Genomic DNA, 19,157 nt, shown 5'->3' on the forward strand with positions numbered 1-19,157 from the left:
CTGAAGGGCGTGTTGCACAACTCCCAAGATAATCTGAATAACTGCATCTTTCAAAACAGCAATTGTGGTTGGTTTCAATTGAAACACTCTTCCTTTGACTAGTCCCCATAAAAATCAATCCAGCAGTGACAAGTCAGGGGATCTGGGAGGTGAGGGAGGGGGGGGAGGCACGGGAATTCATTTCTGTGACTGATAAGGTGATTCGGAAATTTCTCAATTCATTAGAGGTTTTGGATGTGACTCCATCTTTTTGAAACCACAGATTTTCATTGTTACTCACCCTGTTCCAAAGGAAAGTCTTCAGCATGTGAAGATAAGAATCTGATGTCACAGTCACAGCCATTTCTGTATTCAGGTCTTCAAAATAAAATAGGGACCGTAGATTCGTGGCAAACCTCAATCCACACCAGATGGTGATTTTTTGGAGAGCGAAGCGATGCTTCTTCATGTTCTTCTGGTTTTTCCAATCCTGAAAATGTACAATTCTGTTTATTCTTCATCCAATCAATGTAAATTTGGCACTATTCAGAGAAAATGTCATCGATACTGAGGTCTTCATTTTCCAGTGCTTCAGAAAAGCAGTTACAAATATCATACCGTCTTCTATTATCGTTTTCATTTAGTGCTGGGAAAAGCTTAATTTTCAAAGGAAAAGCCCCAATGGCTTCCTTTTGTATTTGTTACACTGATGTTGTTGGTTTGCGTAGACGTCTCTCTATGCATTGCCATACAACTTCAATAGTCTCTGGAACACTAACACACCATCCTGAACAGCCCTTATTCATGTTTCGTAATGAGCCGGTATCTTTTATCTTTCACACTAATGCCTTTATTATTTTGTAAGCAGGTACACAAAATGCTGGGAATCTTCTATGAAATGCTCTCTGCACCCTTTTCTGTGACTTTGTTTCAAGGTATATGTCATAAATATGATGCGCTGCTTGATGCTAAATTGCCCCCATTATTTTAATACCTGCACAAAAAGAAACCTTTCAGGCAATGAAAGGAAATTTGAAATTTATTCTCAACCTTAAGGCCCAGTCACACCTTGATGTTTTAGCCAGCTTATGCCGATTTTTGAAAATTTTTTTGTAAAACGCTGGTACACGTCGAATACGTTATGGGTAAGTTTTGATAACATTGAGAGGACGCTGAAAAACACTGCCATACGTCGTAGTACGCTGGCTTTAAACGTTGTACTTTTCTGTTGTCTTCAAAATTTCCATGCTTGAAATTTTAAGACATGCCAGCATATGACTCACAAGTTGCACTATGCTGGCCATAAGTTTTAGGTGTGTTAGGCGATCGTTGACACACGTCGACACACGTTACTTTTAAGTTACTCATAGGCTGAAAGACGTCGGTATAATGTTTAGCGTGCCTGAAACTTATTTATAACCAATGAGTGACATGTTGCGAACACGCTACGCGATCGTTGACACACGTCGACACTCCTTGCTTGAAAGTTACTTATACGTCGAATCATGCCGAGTTATTGTTTTGGGCAAAAGAGGCTTTTATCTAACCTATGAGTGACATGCTTTGAACCTATGTGTAACGCACCTCCGGTGCATACTGGCGTATGTAGACGTATTTGACGTTTACCGGACGACTACAGAACTTAACGAACGAGTTCCGAACCTACAGATACCAGATAATGATGTAATGGCAGCGATTAGGGGAATTGGTAAATAAAAAGGGGTTTCACAGGAGGAACCCGTCAGTGTTGCAGACTACATAGCGAGTACATGTCCATGACATTACGAGAGATGGAGTATCCGGCAACGCTGACACTACAATACCTACCTGTCCTCCAACATCAGCATACCCTCATCAATTTGGCACTGCACCAGTTGCGTGCCAATAGAACCCAGAGAAGAAGACATGAACGGAGGAGAAGGTACTGGGTGACACCATGGATCGGGAGGTGACGGCATTTTGGTTTGTATAACCAGCTCATGGTGGAACTCCGTAACGAGGACCATTCAGCCTTCACCAACTTTCTCCGCATGCCCCCAGCGATGTTCGACGAGCTGCTGGCCAGAGTAGGTCCACGGATAACCAAGCGGCACACCTTCTTCAGAGCTCCGCTTGAGCCTGGCATGAGGCTGGCACTGACTTTGCGTCACCTTGCCTCTGGAAGCAAGTATCACTCGATGAAGTTCGGATGGAGGGTCCCTCATAACACCCTGTCCCTTGTGGTCAGAGACGTCTGTCAAGCTATTGTTGACGAATATGTGGATGAGGTGCTTGTTTGCCCAACAACTCCTGACGGTTGGCGCGTCATAGCCGACAAGTTCTACAAATGATGGAACTTCCCCCATACATGTGGGGCACTTGATGGGAAGCACGTGGCCTGCCGCTGTCCTCCAAGGAGTGGGTCACTTTTCTACAATTACAAAGGATTCTACTCCATTGTTGTCATGGTGCTTGTGGATGCTGACTACAAGTTAATTTGGGCAGATGTCGGCGGTGCCGGATCCGCATCAGATGCGCAAATTTACAATGACTCTGAGCTGAAGGAATGCGTGGAAGATGGTACCCTTGGCTTCACTGACCCTGAGCCTCTTCCAGACGACAACGAGGACGGACCGTACTTCTTCGTCGGTGACGATGCGTTTTCCTTAAGACCACCATGATGAAGCCATGCAGCTTCCGGGGTATGAATAATGACCAGCGCATCTTCAACTACAGGCTTAGCCGAGCAAGGAGGGTGGCAGAAAATGCATTCGGCATTTTGACGAACAGATTCCAGGTTCTGCTTAGTGCAATGCAGCATCAACCCTCCAATGTGCAGGTCATTGTGAAAGCATGCTTGATCATGCACAACCTCTTGCGGACAAGGTAATTCATGTTTACATAGCATATGTTATACAGTATAGAATGCAATAGAACTTTTAGCGTATCCTTCTAAAAATGTTATGATTTACCTTCAATGTTATATGCATCATTATATTATTTGTTATTGTACAGCGCATTGGAATAAGTGTTTTTATTAAAGGTGCGCTTTATAAGTAAATAAAATATAATTGGAATCCCAGGTACCCAGGACAACAGAACCCGCAGCTTGACCGGGAAGAGAATGGGAAATGCGACGTTGTTCCAGGAGCGTGGCGAGAGGGACGTCACTTGGAGGAGACACAGACAGCTACTGGTAACAACACTGCCTCCAAGGATGGGAAAAAACAGAGGAATCTCCTAAAGCACTGGGTCAACTCCCCATCTGGCACAATTCCATGGCAACAAAAAATGCTATAGATATGTGTTAATGCAAAAGTTCATGCAATAAAGGGCCACAGAGGATTCAACATTCCTCTTGAAATGAACATCGTTTCTGTTATTTATTACAAATGACAAATACATAAGGGAAGACACCATAATGTATTGGCTGCTCTTCGAGCACCCTTTTTCAGGGAATTTCCATGACTGCCTTTCCCAAAATCCTTTGTCAAGCCTAACAGCTAAACCACTCTCACGATTCCTATGAAATTTGTTACGTACGCCCAATATATCTGTGAATCGTGTTCTTTCCAATATACCACCACGGGCCCTATCAACGGCTTGCCAACGGCCCCTTAAATTTTTCCCAAAAATTAAATTAAAAATAAAAAAGATTCTGTGCGCAATCTATCTAGGCCCCTTCATGCTAATTTACAGACTTAACCCCAAAAAGGGGTAGGAGGACATAGGTTATGGCCCTGTACATTTCTAACAATTCGGAAATGCTGAATTGTTACTATGTTGAAGAAAAACATTTTGATGTTCATGGCACTTGGGTGAATGGTGTGCAATGTTGCTCTTTTGTGCAGAAAATTTAATGGTTGCGCTGCACACCTCAATTGCTTCGCAAAAGCTCAAATACTTTATCGAAAAACGTATAGTTATTGTGAACTGTACAAAATTAAAAACACCTCCAGAAGTAGACCTCCGAGGGGTCTTTTTAAAATAAACAAGGACAAATGTGTCCAAGTGCCGCGTCCTAAAGGTTTTGTCCTCACCAGAACAATAGGAAGAATCATTTATTTATATAATTGAAGATTAAAAAAAAAACTACAAAAAAAAACCGTCACGTGTCGTCACCTCACGTCCGTCAATGACGTTTTTCGTTCATTTTGAGTTCTTAGTGTATTTACGTAATTTAAATATATTAAATGGAATAATCTTTTAATTGTAACGTGAACTTTCCCATACTTGTAAGCAAATGTCCGAATATATTTAAAAGTCCACGATAGACGCTATCAAAAAAGCACCCTCAATGTGACAATGTGTATATGTGTCTAGTATTTAAGGAGATCCGGATCGTGTATGTGAAAGAGCCGTGACGTAAAGGGTTTGTCTTCACAAGAAGAAGAACAACGCCGAGCTCTCCATGAACCACGGCTCGCAAGCGAGACGCGACTTAAAATGTGAACAAGGAGAAAGTGTAACAAAATCCTATTAATAAAAAGTGTTTTAGCGAATAGACAAATGGGATCATGATGGCTGACATTTGTTAGAGTCCCTTTGGATATATGCCTGTTATTTCACAAGGCGGGTTTCTGGGCGCAAACTAAGAGGGTTGTGATGACCATATTTATTGTGCTAAATTGATTGATACCATGTAAATGAAAAAGGGCAAGTGGCGTTGGCCAGCTCCAAAACTAGAGCGAGCAGCGATGGCGCCTAACGGATTTATATTTAAAATTGTTGTTTATTAATTAAATATTAATAAAGCAACATCAACAAATATAAAGAGTTTGCTCAACTTTTATTCAGTGCTCTGGGAAATAATGCAACACGATTACAGTGGTCGAACGAATATAAAAAATGGCACAGATAAGGCCCAAACAATGTATCGGCCAAACTTGACAAGTAAACCACGTCACTGTCACTCCATTTACTTGTTCTTCTCAGGTGGTGGAGGGTTGTTAAGCTCCACACAAGGGGTGCTTGCGGCAATCGGATCGCTGGACATGTTCAGCAGTCCTGAGAACCCAGAGATGTTGACATTACTCTGACTGCTAGTGTCAAAGTCGTTTGGGAACTGGTTCAGTTCTTGGGCAGCCGAGCCTATAGCATCAGATGCAGAAGCGGAGCTTGGCTGCTGCGTACTCACAGGAGGAGGAAGCAAAAAGCCATGTCGAGGGGGACGAGGCATCATCACCTGCTACTGTGGCTGCTGCATGTGCGGGTCCACATTGCCGGTAGTCTGTGAGGCCCATGCTGACGCAGTCGGTGACTTGTTTCCCCACGTGTGGCGAGGTGGCTGGTACGTAGCTGTTGCTGCAAAAGAGCACGTGAAAACACGAGCAGGGACGGTGTGGGCTGTCGGATGCTCTTCCACATCACTCTCCTCATCCAACAGCACATTGAGGATTTCGTTGATGCCTGACCTTGCCTCCCGAAACTTGTTTTTGGACAAGCTCAGCAGGATGTCATGCAGGTATTTGGCGTACGCTGCGGTGGCTGTGATGGGTTGAGGTTTTGCGAGAGTTTTGAGGAGCTCCCCAGACTCGTGCACCCTCTTCTCGAGTGACTGCAGCAACTGGTCATCGTCGTGGCCACGCTTCCTCTTGCCCTGTGCGGATGAATGTGGGACAGGGGAGGGCATGCTGTCGTCATGGACCATGAGCTCTGCACAAGCTGCCTCTGCAGCGTCGAGGTCCCCGCTGTGTGCCGCTATGGTTTTCTTTATCTGCAATTATGACAAGTGTATATTAAATGACAATGCCAAAATTTGAGGCAAATGTAATGATTTGTATCAATATATGAAAAAATTGCTTACAGATCTTTAGTACAGTAAAATAAATGGGGGAAAAAAATAGTATCCATAATAATATGTGTTTACACTTACACTATTGATGGGCAAAGGACGATGACGGACCACAGGCTTGAGGAAGCCGAAGTTTGCCTTCACCCACTGCTCCCTCTCCGTCAGTTCGGTGGCGTCGTCACCACTCTTGCTCTTGTCGAGACGGGTGTGGGTGTCTCGCAGGGACTTGAACCACCCCTGAAGGTGCTCCACAGACTTTCCCGTGACCTTGCCTTGATCCTCCCAGACCTTTACCTTCTTGTCCACCCTTCGGTAGTCCGTCTTCTTGATGTCCCAGATGCATGGGTTGTCGTGAAGGAAATCGCACATGAGCTGCTCCTCTTCGAAATCGAGACAATACTGTGTCTTCTTGGCCCTCTTCTTCGCAACGGTTTGTGGAGGGACGTGGAGGCCACGCACGCAGCTATCGATGCCACCGACGATGGCCGAGAGGCGTTGGGGCCAGCATCCTCTTCGTCAGAGGTTGAGCTTGGTGGAGAGGGTTTTGGTGATGATGGATCGTCCTTGCGTCGGCGTCCACGGCCACGGCCAGGACACTTATTTGCAGCATTCTTCAAACTTTTCTTCGGCATGACGAGGATGTTCACACTTCGATGTCTCGCTTGGCTATGATTCCAATTGTCCATCGGCAGCGTCTATTTAAAATAGTCGAGTTTGAGCATTTTAACACGTTCAGAAGAAACGCTTCAAATTTCCAAACCCCAGCGTCAAAAAACAAAGGAGAGTGACAGCAATTTAAATCGTTCATTGTAAACAATGAAAATAGCTGAGTGGTACCGTTTAAAAGTCGTTCAGTGTAAAAAAAATCCAATTGTTGAGCGCAAGCGTCTACTTTCAATAGTGGAGTTTGAGCGATTTAGCACGTTCAATAGAAACGATTAAAATTTCCGAGCGCCAGCGTCAAAAAACAAAGGCGAGTGACAGCAATTTAAATCGTTCATTGTAAACAATGAAAATAGTTGAGTGGTACCGTTTAAAAGTCGTTGAGTGTAAAAAAAATCCAATTGTTGAGCGCAAGCGTCTACTTTCAATAGTGGAGATGCAGCCATTTAAATCGTTGAGTGGCAGCCTATGAATAGCAAACCCCATGTCACCGGCAAAGATAAACTGCCGCACAATATGGATAAGTTAGGCTATCATTGGGCATAGGTTGTGAACGCCGGCAACACGCTAATTATTCGTTGGTATACCGTATCTACAAGTTATCGAAGTGTTCTGTGCACATTATTAGTACCTTGTGCATTTGTCCAACTCGTTATGAATACACCTAAAATGTAAAAACAATCCATAGCTCATTGTTGAAAAAATCCCCAAAAAAATTAGCCGCAAAGAACTTCGGACAATGGTGCAAAGATGTCTCCTACCCGTGGACACGCGGACGCAAGGAGGATCCATCATCACCCACACCCTCCCCCTCACACTCACCTACTACTGCCAACATGAACAAACTACTACTAATACTGATACTGATACTGTTACTACTGACATGGACATCGACTCAAAAGGAGTTGAAAACACTGATGGGTTCCCCCATGTGAAGACCATTTTCATATACCAATTCCCCAAAACGCTGGGAACACATCATTAAATGGCAGTTATAAGTTAGAAACACGTTCATTTAGTTTTTTTGTCGACCGGAAGACATCAATGAAATACGTCTACATATGTCAATGTGCGTTGGGACGACGTAAAGAATTGGTTCAAAGCACGTCAATCATAAGTTAGAAATAAGTTTCGCGAAAGAAAGACATTACCGCGACATGTTTCGACTTATGAGTCGCTTACAAGTAGCTTTTGTAGACGTGTGTAAACGTCCGCATATCGTGTGTACAACTTATTCCCATCGCATGCGGAACGTGTGTCATACGCCAAGTACGTCGTAAAATTTTGAACATGTTTAAAATTACTTGACGTAATCCATTTAATACGACGTATGCTAGCCTACTTTAGCATTTTATTCACGCATAGCAAACTTACCCATACCATATTCAACGTGTGCCAGCATTTTAGACACATTTTTCAGAGGTCGGCATACGCTGGCAAGATCGCCAAGGTGTGATTGCGATGTTGACACTTCCATTTCTGCGGCGGTTATGATTTGAATCGTTGTGCGGCAGCCTTTTAATAGGCTACGCCACGTGATCGTCGGCGATACGTGCAGCGCGCTATGCATAAGTTAGACTATCGTTGGGCATAGGTTGTTTAGGCCGACAACAGGTTCAGCATTCGTTGGTATAAGTTAGCTATTACACAACGAAACGTTCTGTGTCCGTTACTAATACGTTATACATAAGACCAAGTCGTTATGAATACGTCCGAATCTTTAAAAAAAAACATCAAAAGTTCAACGTAAGCCAGCGTTTTACATACATTTTAATACGTTGCCATTGCTGGCTAAAACGTCAAGGTGTGACTGGGCCTTTATTACTGATAACATCTCAGCATGATCAAATGGTGCCCTTTTTATGTGCAATGTGCAAGGTCCACCCTATGCAATGCAAACAAGTAGTATGCAAAAAGAAAAACAGACCCTTACTTGTCATGTGGAGGAAACAAATAAAAAGCAAGCTTGTAGAATTTAGGTCCCTGGTACAAATCTTATGCTTAATCATTAAAGACACACAAATGAGAAAGAGATAAAGGAGAAGAAAAAAAAAAAAGAAGGAAAAAAAGATCTGCAGAGCCATTGCATCATTTCATACACAGTAGTTGTAGTATCCTACGATATTATACAAGGCAATTCTCTGTATGTATTTATGTATGTATGTATGTACATCTGAAAATCATATTAAAGAATAGAGTTGGCCTGATCTCCCCAATTTTTTTCATACGTGTTGGTAGTATCCAGCACTCCCAAAAGGCCAATTCTCCAAAAGGCAGCGGGTGTTTCTAGTATTCTAAATATGCATGTGAAGTCTGAGATGTAAAGTGAATTCTAAAATTTCAATGACTCCAGTAACTTTTTAATGACTTAAACAGTATGAACTTAAGATATATATATATATATATATTTGTTAATTTTTGTTTAAATCCATTCAATGTATTCATTTCTTTCACATGCAATTCCAGAAAACTCCAGAATTTTGGCCCATTAAAAATGAATGTCCTATTTGCAAAAAGAGTTATTGCAAAAAGGTATATGATAAAAATTGCCTGTCTTGTGGAGTAATTATGGTCTTCATTATCCTTTGTAACCATACTATTACTAGTAAGCACCTGTGGCAACTCCTTCATATTAATTTTAAACATAAATAGTCCCAATTGAGACAGGTAGAAGTCAGTCACTTTTACAATATTATTTTCATAAAATGAAATATCGGTATGAGAGTGAATTCCATTGTTACAAATGTTTATTATTTCCATTTTTTCAATCAATAAAATTTTATCCAAATGAGTTTTTCATGAGCTGTCGCAGGCAAGTATACCATCGTTTAAATCAGTGGTTTTCAAACTTTTTTTAGTGGCGACCCAATTTCAGAACCTCTCGACATCACGCGACCCAAAAGATTCAAAACCCAATTCATAATATACAAGATAAGATTTCATATGACACAAGAACATTCACTGTTTACTTTATTCACCAATTTGTTAGCGGATGCCCGCAACCCCACAAAATTTGTTCGGCGACCCCACTTGGGGTCGCGCCCCCGGGTTTGAAAAACCAAGGTTTAAATGATGCAAAATCAAAGTGGAATACAGCAAAAGTAATACAGTTGAAGAAAAATATAATTTCAATATATTAATAACACCAACATTTCTTAAAATAGTCTTATACAAGTTGTCAATATAGTGGGGCAACTTAGCTAAATATAGCATAACAATTGTGCATTTTGTAAGGAAAGCACCAAATTTGGCACACTAGTCGCCTATCATATTATGAACAGATTTGGATATTGGGCCATCTCAAATTCAGCCGCAGATGGCTGTGGCAGCCATTTTCCACTGCCATCAAAAATTTTGAGATGGCCCAATATCCAAATCTGTTCATAATATGATAGGCTACTAGTGTGCCAAATTTGGTGCTTTCCTCACAAAATGCACAATTGTTATGCTAAGTTGCCCCACTAATATGGGTTTTTCATGACATTTTATCAGTAAGTGTTCGACCAAGGAATTTGGTGCAAGAATCTTTGTTTATATTTCCTGTAATGGCAGTCATGACATTTGTCGGTTAGTAAAGATTTACAATACCATTAATGGTCTGAGCGGATGTGCAGGCCGGAGCTTGGAGCGAAGGTTCTGGACACAGCTCAGAACGGATACAGATGTATTCTGGGAAGCCTGAGCTTAGTCGTCTGCGAAGCTTGGACTCTGTGCGAAACTTACATTGTGTTTTCTAGCTTACTGCATTGCAAGGTTCAGACCTGCAAAGTTTACATCGTTTTGTGAAGCTTACTGCGTCATGAGGTTCACAACGAGCCACAAGGCCATCGGTGTGACCAGGCCCAGTGTACGTTTTATCGACATACAAGCGCTATTCGTTGAGGAGGATTAAAGTGTTCAGTATATCTCTCTATGTATCTGATTGTAAGACTTCATGTAGTAAGAAAGATTGGAATGTATTTTGTACGCGTTTTCATGTAACCGCATTGTACGTCACATACATCCGTGCCATTTGCCTAATGTACTTCGACGCCATTTGAAGCCTGGTTCTTGTTCGTTTGATTGATTGTGTTTGATTTCTTGTGGAACTGAAATACACTTCTGAAGTATTGTTGTCACAAAACAACATAATTCCTTTACAGTTTTACAGAGTCTTTCAGAGCCTTTGGGAGCTTTTGTGGGCTCTTCGGAGCCTTTCACAGAGTCTTTTACGGAGTTTTCACGGAGCTTTACAAAGCTTCTTTGGGAATTAATAAACGGCTGCAGGCTTCTGTATGAACACGACTCCTTGTGTCTGTATCTATGTGAGACACCCAGCGAACCTGCGGTGCTGCGAGTGCAAAACCCCTCATGGCAGACAAGCGATTGCTGTAGCTTGCTTGTTATTGCGGTTGTGGCAGTGGCTGGCTTCTGTTAAATTTACATTATCGATCATAATATCCCCTGTGAGAGTAGTTCTGGAATCATTAAATGGATGGATTTCAATCTCAAATGAATAGTACTGAAGAGAACATCTGGATCTCGATGGAGAGAAAAAAGAAGAAGAATAAAAGACAGGATATTCGATAACTTGGAGAGGTCATCCTTACTATTATTCATGGACTGGTCATTATGTGTTTGTTTGTTTGTCATGCTCCTCCTCCAACAGTTGTGGGCTGATTACATCCAGACTTGCTACAAAGGATCAGCATGACCCCAATTAATGTATAGGGGTGTTTTATCTTTGCCGGTGGTCTCGGGAGGAGGGGAAGGGGGTTTGGGGAAGTATGGAGGGACGCAAATTCTCGATGTAAATGTGTATCGTGTAGCGTCGCCTCGAGGTGGGGGAGGGCATTACAAGTCTCCACTATTTACAGTGCAGTATTCCTGCCCCCCACGTTTTCCAGTACAATGAGGTGTTTTGAATTATAACCAGTCGGTATGTTTTTGCTTCATGCACGTAACACGGGATTTTTTTGTGCCTATACAGAGCTGTAAGTTGCTGATACACCACCAAAATGAAGGTCTGTGTCAGAAGAACATGTTGCATGCTTGGAACAAGATCGCCCGTATGACGGGTACTCTGCTCATACTAAAATACACAATTTGGTGTCTGTCTGACCGGAATACATTCGGTCGTTAATTATCCAATCTCAACCAAACTTGGCAGTCGTACTAAGGGGCAAACAACGGCAGTTGTCGTGACTTGATTCCCCCCCCCCTCCTACTTTTTCTTCCTAAGAGTTTTCCGCCTTGGCCATATACTGCATTAAGGTGAATTCTACCATTTCAATGACTAGTAATGGGAGTTGCTTGTGCTATGTCCGGCTTCCAGTTCGCGGATTTCTCCACGTGTTGATCAAATCTTCAGCTGCCGTTTTCACCTGACGAAAGCGAAGTTTTCTGAACTGGATTTGCAGTGTTTTTATGTAAGATGTTCAATGTTCATCTCGGTGTTGCAGTTATATCCCATCTAATATTTCATGTTGGATGCTGTTTGAGCTATATCTTTCATTTCGTATTGTTCAAGGCCTATCTCGGCAGCTCCTCGGATAGAAAGTGTGAAAATTATTTGTCTCCGTGTTCCTTGTTTTGCTTCCTTCTACCCAAATATCGTATTTCTACCTCCTCAACATTATGCTATTTCCCCTCCTTGCTTAAATTTAAAAAAAATAAAAGCTTATTTTTCCACCCTACAGAAATCTCACTCAACTTGAATTTCACTTCTGTCTGCACTTCACCATCTTTTCTCAATATATCCAAACTGAATCTTAATTAAATATAAAACTCTTCTCCGCTCTTACTTTGGAAGTATTCAAAATTATTTTAAAATGCTTTTCCACCTTTTATACTTCTGTCTGGAATGTGACACGTGTTCTTCTTCATCACCATGATCTATTTCTCTTCTTATTCAAAAAGATTATTTTCTAAAACTGTCTGACAGCTAAACACTTGGTCCACCAACCATCCTCCCGCATGAAGAGCATCACATCTCTCCGTGCCTTCAACAAAAAAATCTTATCTCCCATCACATAATCTTTATCTCCATTTGTCAAATTTGAGAATTTGGAATCAGCACCCCTCCACTTCATGTCCCCTCCTTCGACTTCCACCTGCTCAAAGCTTCATGTCCACCCTTTCTGCATACCTCCTCGTCCCACCCTCTCAATGATTCCTCCACATCCAACCCACTCAAACCTTCCCCCTCACCCGACACACACAACCCTTAAATCGCACCCCCCACACACAAACTTTCCTCACACCCCTCCCCCCCTACACAAACTTTTCCTCACACAAACCTTTCCTCGCACCCCTCCCCCCTTACACAAACCTTTCTTCACACCCCACACACGCAAACCTTTACTCACACCACACACACACACACCTTCATCCGCACCCTATACACTGAAACATGCTGAGATCCACACCTCAGTGCAAGGCTCGTGAGGTGGGACCCACCTCGGCAACTGGATCGTGGTGCTGGGACCCACCTTGGCGCACGGCTCGTGGTGCTGGGACCCACCTCGGCAACTGGCTCGTGGTGCTGGGACCCACCTTGGTGCATGACTCATGGTGTTGGGATCCACCTCAGCAAACGGATCGTGGTGCTGGGATCCACCTTGGCGAACGGCTCGTGGTGCTGGGACCCACCTCGGCGCACGGCTCGTGGTGCTGGGACCCACCTCGGCAACTGGCTTGTGGTTCTGGGACCCACCTCGGTGCACTGCTCGTGGTGCTGGGACCAACCACGGTGCATGGCTCGTGGTGTTGGGATCCACCTTGGCGCACGGCTCGTGTGCTGGGATCCACCTCGGCGCACGGCTCGTGGTGCTGGGATCCACCTCGGCGCATGGCTCGTGGTGCTGGGATCCACCTCGGCGCATGGCTCGTGGTGCTGGGATCCACCTTGGCGCACGGCTTGTGGTGCTGGGATCCACCTCGGCGCATGGCTCGTGGTGCTGGGATCCACCTCGGCAACTGGCTCGTGGTGCTGGGACCCACCTTGGTGCAAGGCTCGTGATGCTGGGACCCGACTCGGTGCACAGCTCGTGGTGCTGAGACCCACCTCGACGCAAGACTCGTGGTGCTGAGACCCACCTCGGCACAAGACTCGTGGTGCTGAGACCCACCTTGGCACAAGACTCGTGGTGCTGAGACCCACCTTGGCACAAGACTCATGGTGCTGAGACCCACCTCTCAACGATTCCTCCACGTCCTCCTCCGCAAGACTCGTGGTGCTGAGACCCACCTCGGCGCAAGACTTGTGGTGCTGAGACCCACTTCGGCGCAAGACTCGTGGTGCTGATATCCATGTCAGTGCACAGCTCCTGGCCCATTGGACGTCCTTCTAGGAGGCATGAACATGTAGCGATCCACCAATTTCCCCTGACTTCTGAGCGCTTAGCTTTCCCTCTGGTCCGAGTACAGATGGCACTGATAAGAGTTCCGTTCTCTTTAAGGGGGTACATAAAATACAGATGTGGGGAAAAATCACATGTAACAGACAAGAGATACTGGGGCGAGAGGCACAATCGGGAATGTGGACGGTCTATCTATTACATACGCAATGCACATCCATCCATACTGAGTACCTATGCTTAACTAAACCTGTGTTTGAGAAACTACGACTGTACTCAGTAGAGTGCATACCACTGCCAGGCTGAACAGTTTATGTTTTGCATCTCACTGATAGGCCGGATCTGCATTTGGATCACTCGTCCTTGTCATACACCAAAATCTGACCGGGTTGTTCTTGTCACCTCCCCAAATCAGCAACCAAGTTTTGTCATAATCCATCCACAACTTTTTGAAACATCATGCTATATATCGTTTTTGGCCCTGTCTCTCAATGGTGAAGAATCACTTTCAAAATTAAAAATTCCTCATATCTGGATCCGGATTCAGATCTTCACCAAAATCGAATCACTTTGTCCTTGTCCAACACCCAATCTGTCCACCCAGTTTCGTCTGAATCCGTCCATAACTTTTTGAGATATCCTGCTCACAGACAAACAGGGGTGTAAAGATAAGCTCCGTCCACCTTCGGTGGTGGAGGTAATGAAACATAAATGATTATGTGAAATTGCAAGTAACACATAATTGAAGTGTTTGGTGAACAATGGGATAACAACATAAGGTACCAAAAATGTAAATAGTCACCAGCAATTAGGTTGGTATGATAACCATGGCGACATGTTGGCTGTTGCCCCTGCTCACTGTCACCAAAGCTTCTTGTGTCCATGATGATGGTGTCTGGTCCATGCCAGAAAAGTGCAGCTGCTGCGGGCTTTGGCTTACATCAGGTGGCAGAAGTTGAGCATGTGGCTTGCCAAGGTCCAGAAGGATTAGTGAGTGGCATGGTTTGATGTGTTGCTGTTTGCCGAGCATCATGCACAGTCATCGCCAACGGCTGTGCAGGCCCACCCTGTGTTACTTGTAGTTTTGGCAATCTCGAATGCTTTGTGAACTATCTATGCTGCAACTGCATCGGCTGGGTTCCAATATCTGCAATCAGCTTGGCCTTCAAGAGAAATAAAAAATGTCATACTTGCTATTACACATTAAGACTTACTGCTATGGTGTGATATTCATCTCATGAACTTCATTGCAGGCCAGCAATCAAAAATAATAAAAAATATAGAAGTTTTATCTGGTTGGAAAATTAAAATTACATCCATGCATTCTTTTCTTGTTCCTCAACACATCTGCTACAACTAGTTTGGAAGGAATATCTGTGTGGCTTGCTGGATATTGGAATGCTGATTGCTGCCCTGGGGAATATTGTTTTCCTATTGAAAATGGTCACTGTGACTGCAAAGAGGATGGAAGAAGTCGTTATTGAACTGTTTCTACAACCATTCACCAAGGTCTAATACTTACAATAAGTTTCCCAAGAATCATAGTTGTCTTTTTGACAATTTTTGGGGAATGAAAAGGTGATATATTGATACTGTATCTAGATACCTATATCTTGATGTTTGATCTTGAACCATGGCTTTTCATTTGTCTGAATACCTTAAAAAGTTACTTCTGGAAACCCAAAAAACAACAAAATGGCATATTATGTCTCAAACAGGAAACCACACTGGGTTTTTTTTCATAAAGTTTGGTGTCCTGCTCTGTTTTCAATATTATCCATCCTTGGAATTTGTGATCCCAGCTTTAACCCCTGACTGTGCAATAAGAAATTGCAAAACCAGCACTTGTTCTATTTGATGAATCTTGTTCTAGTCCATAATTTCAAACGGTTCAACCCGTAAGTTTATCGTTCGTACTTTTATGTGCGTTGTTTGCAAGAGTGGGTAGAGTAATAAGGAGAGTCTTTTCCTCCATCCAATGTTGATGTAAACTTTTGTACACTATCTTCTTTCAGTGTGGTTCATGGAATCATGTTACTGGCCTGTAAGTATACCTATGGGATATGTTCAAAGACTTTTACAAATGAGATACTCAAAATTATTCAAGACATTCCAAGGTGTACTTTATATTTTCCTATCTATCTATCTCTTCCTCTGCCATCACACACATAAAGGTGGAGTGTACAAGGATAAATGATGAGTAAGAAAATATAGAAATTAATTTTATACTGTTATATATTCATCATTCGTTTTGGCATATCCTGGATTATTGTGATCGCCTCTCATTCGTATAACTCTTTGAGCACCCCACGTACTTCACTCCTGCATCAGCTTTTCATAGTGTATTACACAAATATGATATATATATATATATATATATATATATATATATATATATATATATATATATATATATATATATATATATATATACCTGAAGGGAGTGGAACATAAAATATTGTCACTACTCTGAAGTATGACATCAGGTTACTGGGCATAAAAATGGGGGTAACTTTTATGAAAAGCAAAGTTTGAGCAAAGGAGATTGTCATTTTTCCCTTCTGGTGGTATACACTGTTACCAAAGGTACAACTATAACTTTGGAATTGTTTCATGGATCTTGATGAAGTTTCTGAGATTGAAATCGGGAGTAGTTTGGCGGTGGGCAATGGGTTAGGTTGGGGTAGTGAGCGAATCGGGTTGGTGTGTACATCATGTATATAGGAGACTAGATGACCTGTGAACTCGTTGGGTTCCCGTCGTGACAGCGGTTGATGAAAAAATCATTTCAAGAAAAAAAAAGACAGCTCCAGCAAACTATACCACTGAGGTTGTTTGCATTGATCAAATTCTCCCGAAGAGTACTTGACTGAACCGGGAATTGATTTTTTAATAATTTTCTCGTTGCCCGATTTGAACGAAACTTGATACTGCACACCGCAGGAGAATGGTGAGTAATGTGGGCTGAAAATTTTTGCGCTATCGTGTGCCATTTTGGCTGTATTTTCGGAACATACATACGTACATACATATATACATACAAGATGAAAGTTTTAGTAATATACAAGACAAACCCTGAACCCCTTGAGTTCCCGTTGTGACAGCGGTTGATTAAAAAATCATTAAAAAAAAAAATCAAGATAGCTCCAGTGAATTATACCGCTGAGGTTGTTTGCATTGATCAAATAATCCCAAAGAGTACTTGACTGAATTGGGAATTGATTTTTTTAATATTCTTTTTTTCATTGCCTGATTTGAACGAAACTTGATACTGCACACCACAGGAGAATGGTGAGTAAGGTGAGCCAAAAAGTTTTGCGCTATCATGCACCGTTTTGGCTGTATTTCAGGAACATACATACATACATACAAGATGACTATTTTCGTGATATATACATAGATGATGGGGTTGTGAGTGGGAGTAAGTACATAAGAATCGCAATAGTTTGTAACTTCTGTTTTATGCCTCCACTGACAAAGTCGCCAGAGGTATTATGTTTTTGGGTTGTCCGTCCATCTGTAGGTATGTCCGTCCATGCTAATTTTCTCTGTTTTCTCTGCAACCACTTCTCCGATTGACATGAAATTTTCATCATAGGTGCGGCTACTCATGAAGAGTGGTATAATAATAATGTCAGAGGTCACATGGTGTGGCAGCTATGTTGGAAAAAGGAAAAACTTTGCACATCTGTATCACTGAAACCGCTCCGTGGAAAAAATTGAATCTTGGCATATGTCAAGTTCTCCCCATGAGAAACAAGTGTGATATTTTGATATCGTTGGTGATTTTATTATGATGTCATAATTGCATATGTCTAATGCTTTATCCGATCAGTATGAAATTTTTTGAGCATCATCTAGCATTACATTGTATGGGAGGGGGGGGGGGGATTGATAGTGACATTGGACACATGGTTCAGTAGCCATATTTTTTTGGAAATAAAAACTTTCAAAAATCTTCTCCGAAACAGCTAAACAGATCGAGGCCAAACATTACAGGTATGATCACCTATCCATGAGGCACAAAAAGTTCTCCACCTATGATATCATAGGTCACGTGGTTTGGCAACTCTGATTTTTTTGAAGAATAAACCTTTTAAAATCTTCTTCTCCAGAACGGCTAAACAAATCGAGGGGAAACTTCACCAACATGTTCCGCAAGCCATGGAGATGCCAGGGTGTTCACAAATAATTAATGGGTCACATGATATATTGGATTGAATGAAAATCTTTAAAAAAACGCATTTCTCGTGAAACATCACAATTATGATCTCGTAGTCATGGGGAATATCTGTTTTAAATTTCAACCTGATCAGATGCATGGTCAGGCGCCATAATTATTTAATATTTTGAATCTGGATTCAGGGATTTAAATCAAACTTGGTACAAGTATGTGTAATGATGTAATATTGTGGGCAGGGGCATATCTGGCAGTGCCAAGGCGTCGAAGAGTGCCCTTCTAGTTATTCATTACTCGCAAATACCATGCGGCACTTCGCTGAAGGTAATACCAAAGGTGGGAGATAGAAAAAGAGGGGAAAGATGGAGAGATGGGTGGGGGAGAGAGCGTGAGCAAAGTGAAGAGGTGGAAGGGAAAAGAGAGAGGAGGGGTTGAGGAAGGGAAGACAGTGTGAGGTGAGAGGAAGGGAAAGCAGATGTGCGGTGAAGCATTAATTATGATTCATACTATCTCATCAAAATTATTCTGTGTCGAATAACAGTGAATAACCTAACCTGTCGAATAACCTAACAGCATGGAAACAAAATAATGTCTGAAATCAATTTTCTACCGGTCATATCGTTGTGGGCCGGTGGTCGGTGGTGAGGAATGGCCGCCAGCTGGAGCAGTAGAGCCGTCTCCCACCGAACACCCGGAATTTAGGTCGTGACTCTCAGACAACTCCGAAGGTCACGGGTCACTTAAGGATCATGCTCGCCAATTCTCTGATGGCGTGGGGTAGGGTTAATAGCCAAATTTCAATCTACCTAAGTACCCACTTCGTCAAATTACTGGGGAAGTCACACCCTCAACGGATTCTGTCGAACCGAGTCACTCTAGCGACCTCGGTCCGGTGTAACCGAGTGGAATTGCCAAAGTCCGTTGGTCCAAACGACAACTTACAGCCCAATCGGCTTACTGGTTCTCAAGCACGAACCGTGCTGGCGCTGGGTCAATATTAGAAAGCACAACAACGAGCTGGTACATTGAACAATCAGGGTTTATTTATAATGGGGCAGGGGAGCACAAAAAGAGCAGAGTTAAACCGACTATCAAGAAGGAATGCAAGTAATGTACAAGGCACTTAAACAATTGCTACTTATAGACTGGGCCCACAGACACACATGCACACACCCAAAATAAATGGTGGCCACGGCCTTTATTTGGCCCTTCAGCTCGGGAGGGA

The 19,157-nt window shown here is 42.7% G+C and overlaps 1 protein-coding gene across 1 annotated transcript; it reads right to left on the reverse strand.

Moving 5' to 3' along the window:
• Positions 1 to 4,740: 4,740 nt before the first annotated feature.
• LOC147022952 (uncharacterized) lies at positions 4,741 to 9,659 on the reverse strand. Its single transcript, XM_085887914.1, has 2 exons — positions 5,834 to 9,659; positions 4,741 to 5,674 (listed from the first exon to the last, which is right to left on the reverse strand). The coding sequence occupies exons 1-2, from the start codon at positions 6,119 to 6,121 to the stop codon at positions 5,147 to 5,149; spliced, it is 816 nt and encodes a 271-aa protein (XP_085744040.1). The 5' UTR covers positions 6,122 to 9,659; the 3' UTR covers positions 4,741 to 5,146.
• Between the last annotated feature and the right edge of the window lie 9,498 nt (positions 9,660 to 19,157).

Source organism: Eptatretus burgeri, chromosome 7 (genome assembly GCF_056783735.1).
Source record: "Eptatretus burgeri isolate ZD-2024b chromosome 7, Ebu_testis_v1, whole genome shotgun sequence".
Classification (NCBI taxonomy): domain Eukaryota; kingdom Metazoa; phylum Chordata; class Myxini; order Myxiniformes; family Myxinidae; genus Eptatretus; species Eptatretus burgeri.

Bases quoted from the DNA above. Each gene is read 5' to 3' on its own strand.
- LOC147022952 (XM_085887914.1), bottom strand. From the start codon at position 6,121: ATGTGCGATTTCCTTCACGACAACCCATGCATCTGGGACATCAAGAAG. The intron at 5,675-5,833 runs GTAAGTGTAAAC...TCATAATTGCAG, and splicing joins GTCCTTTGCCCATCAATAGT to ATAAAGAAAACCATAGCGGC.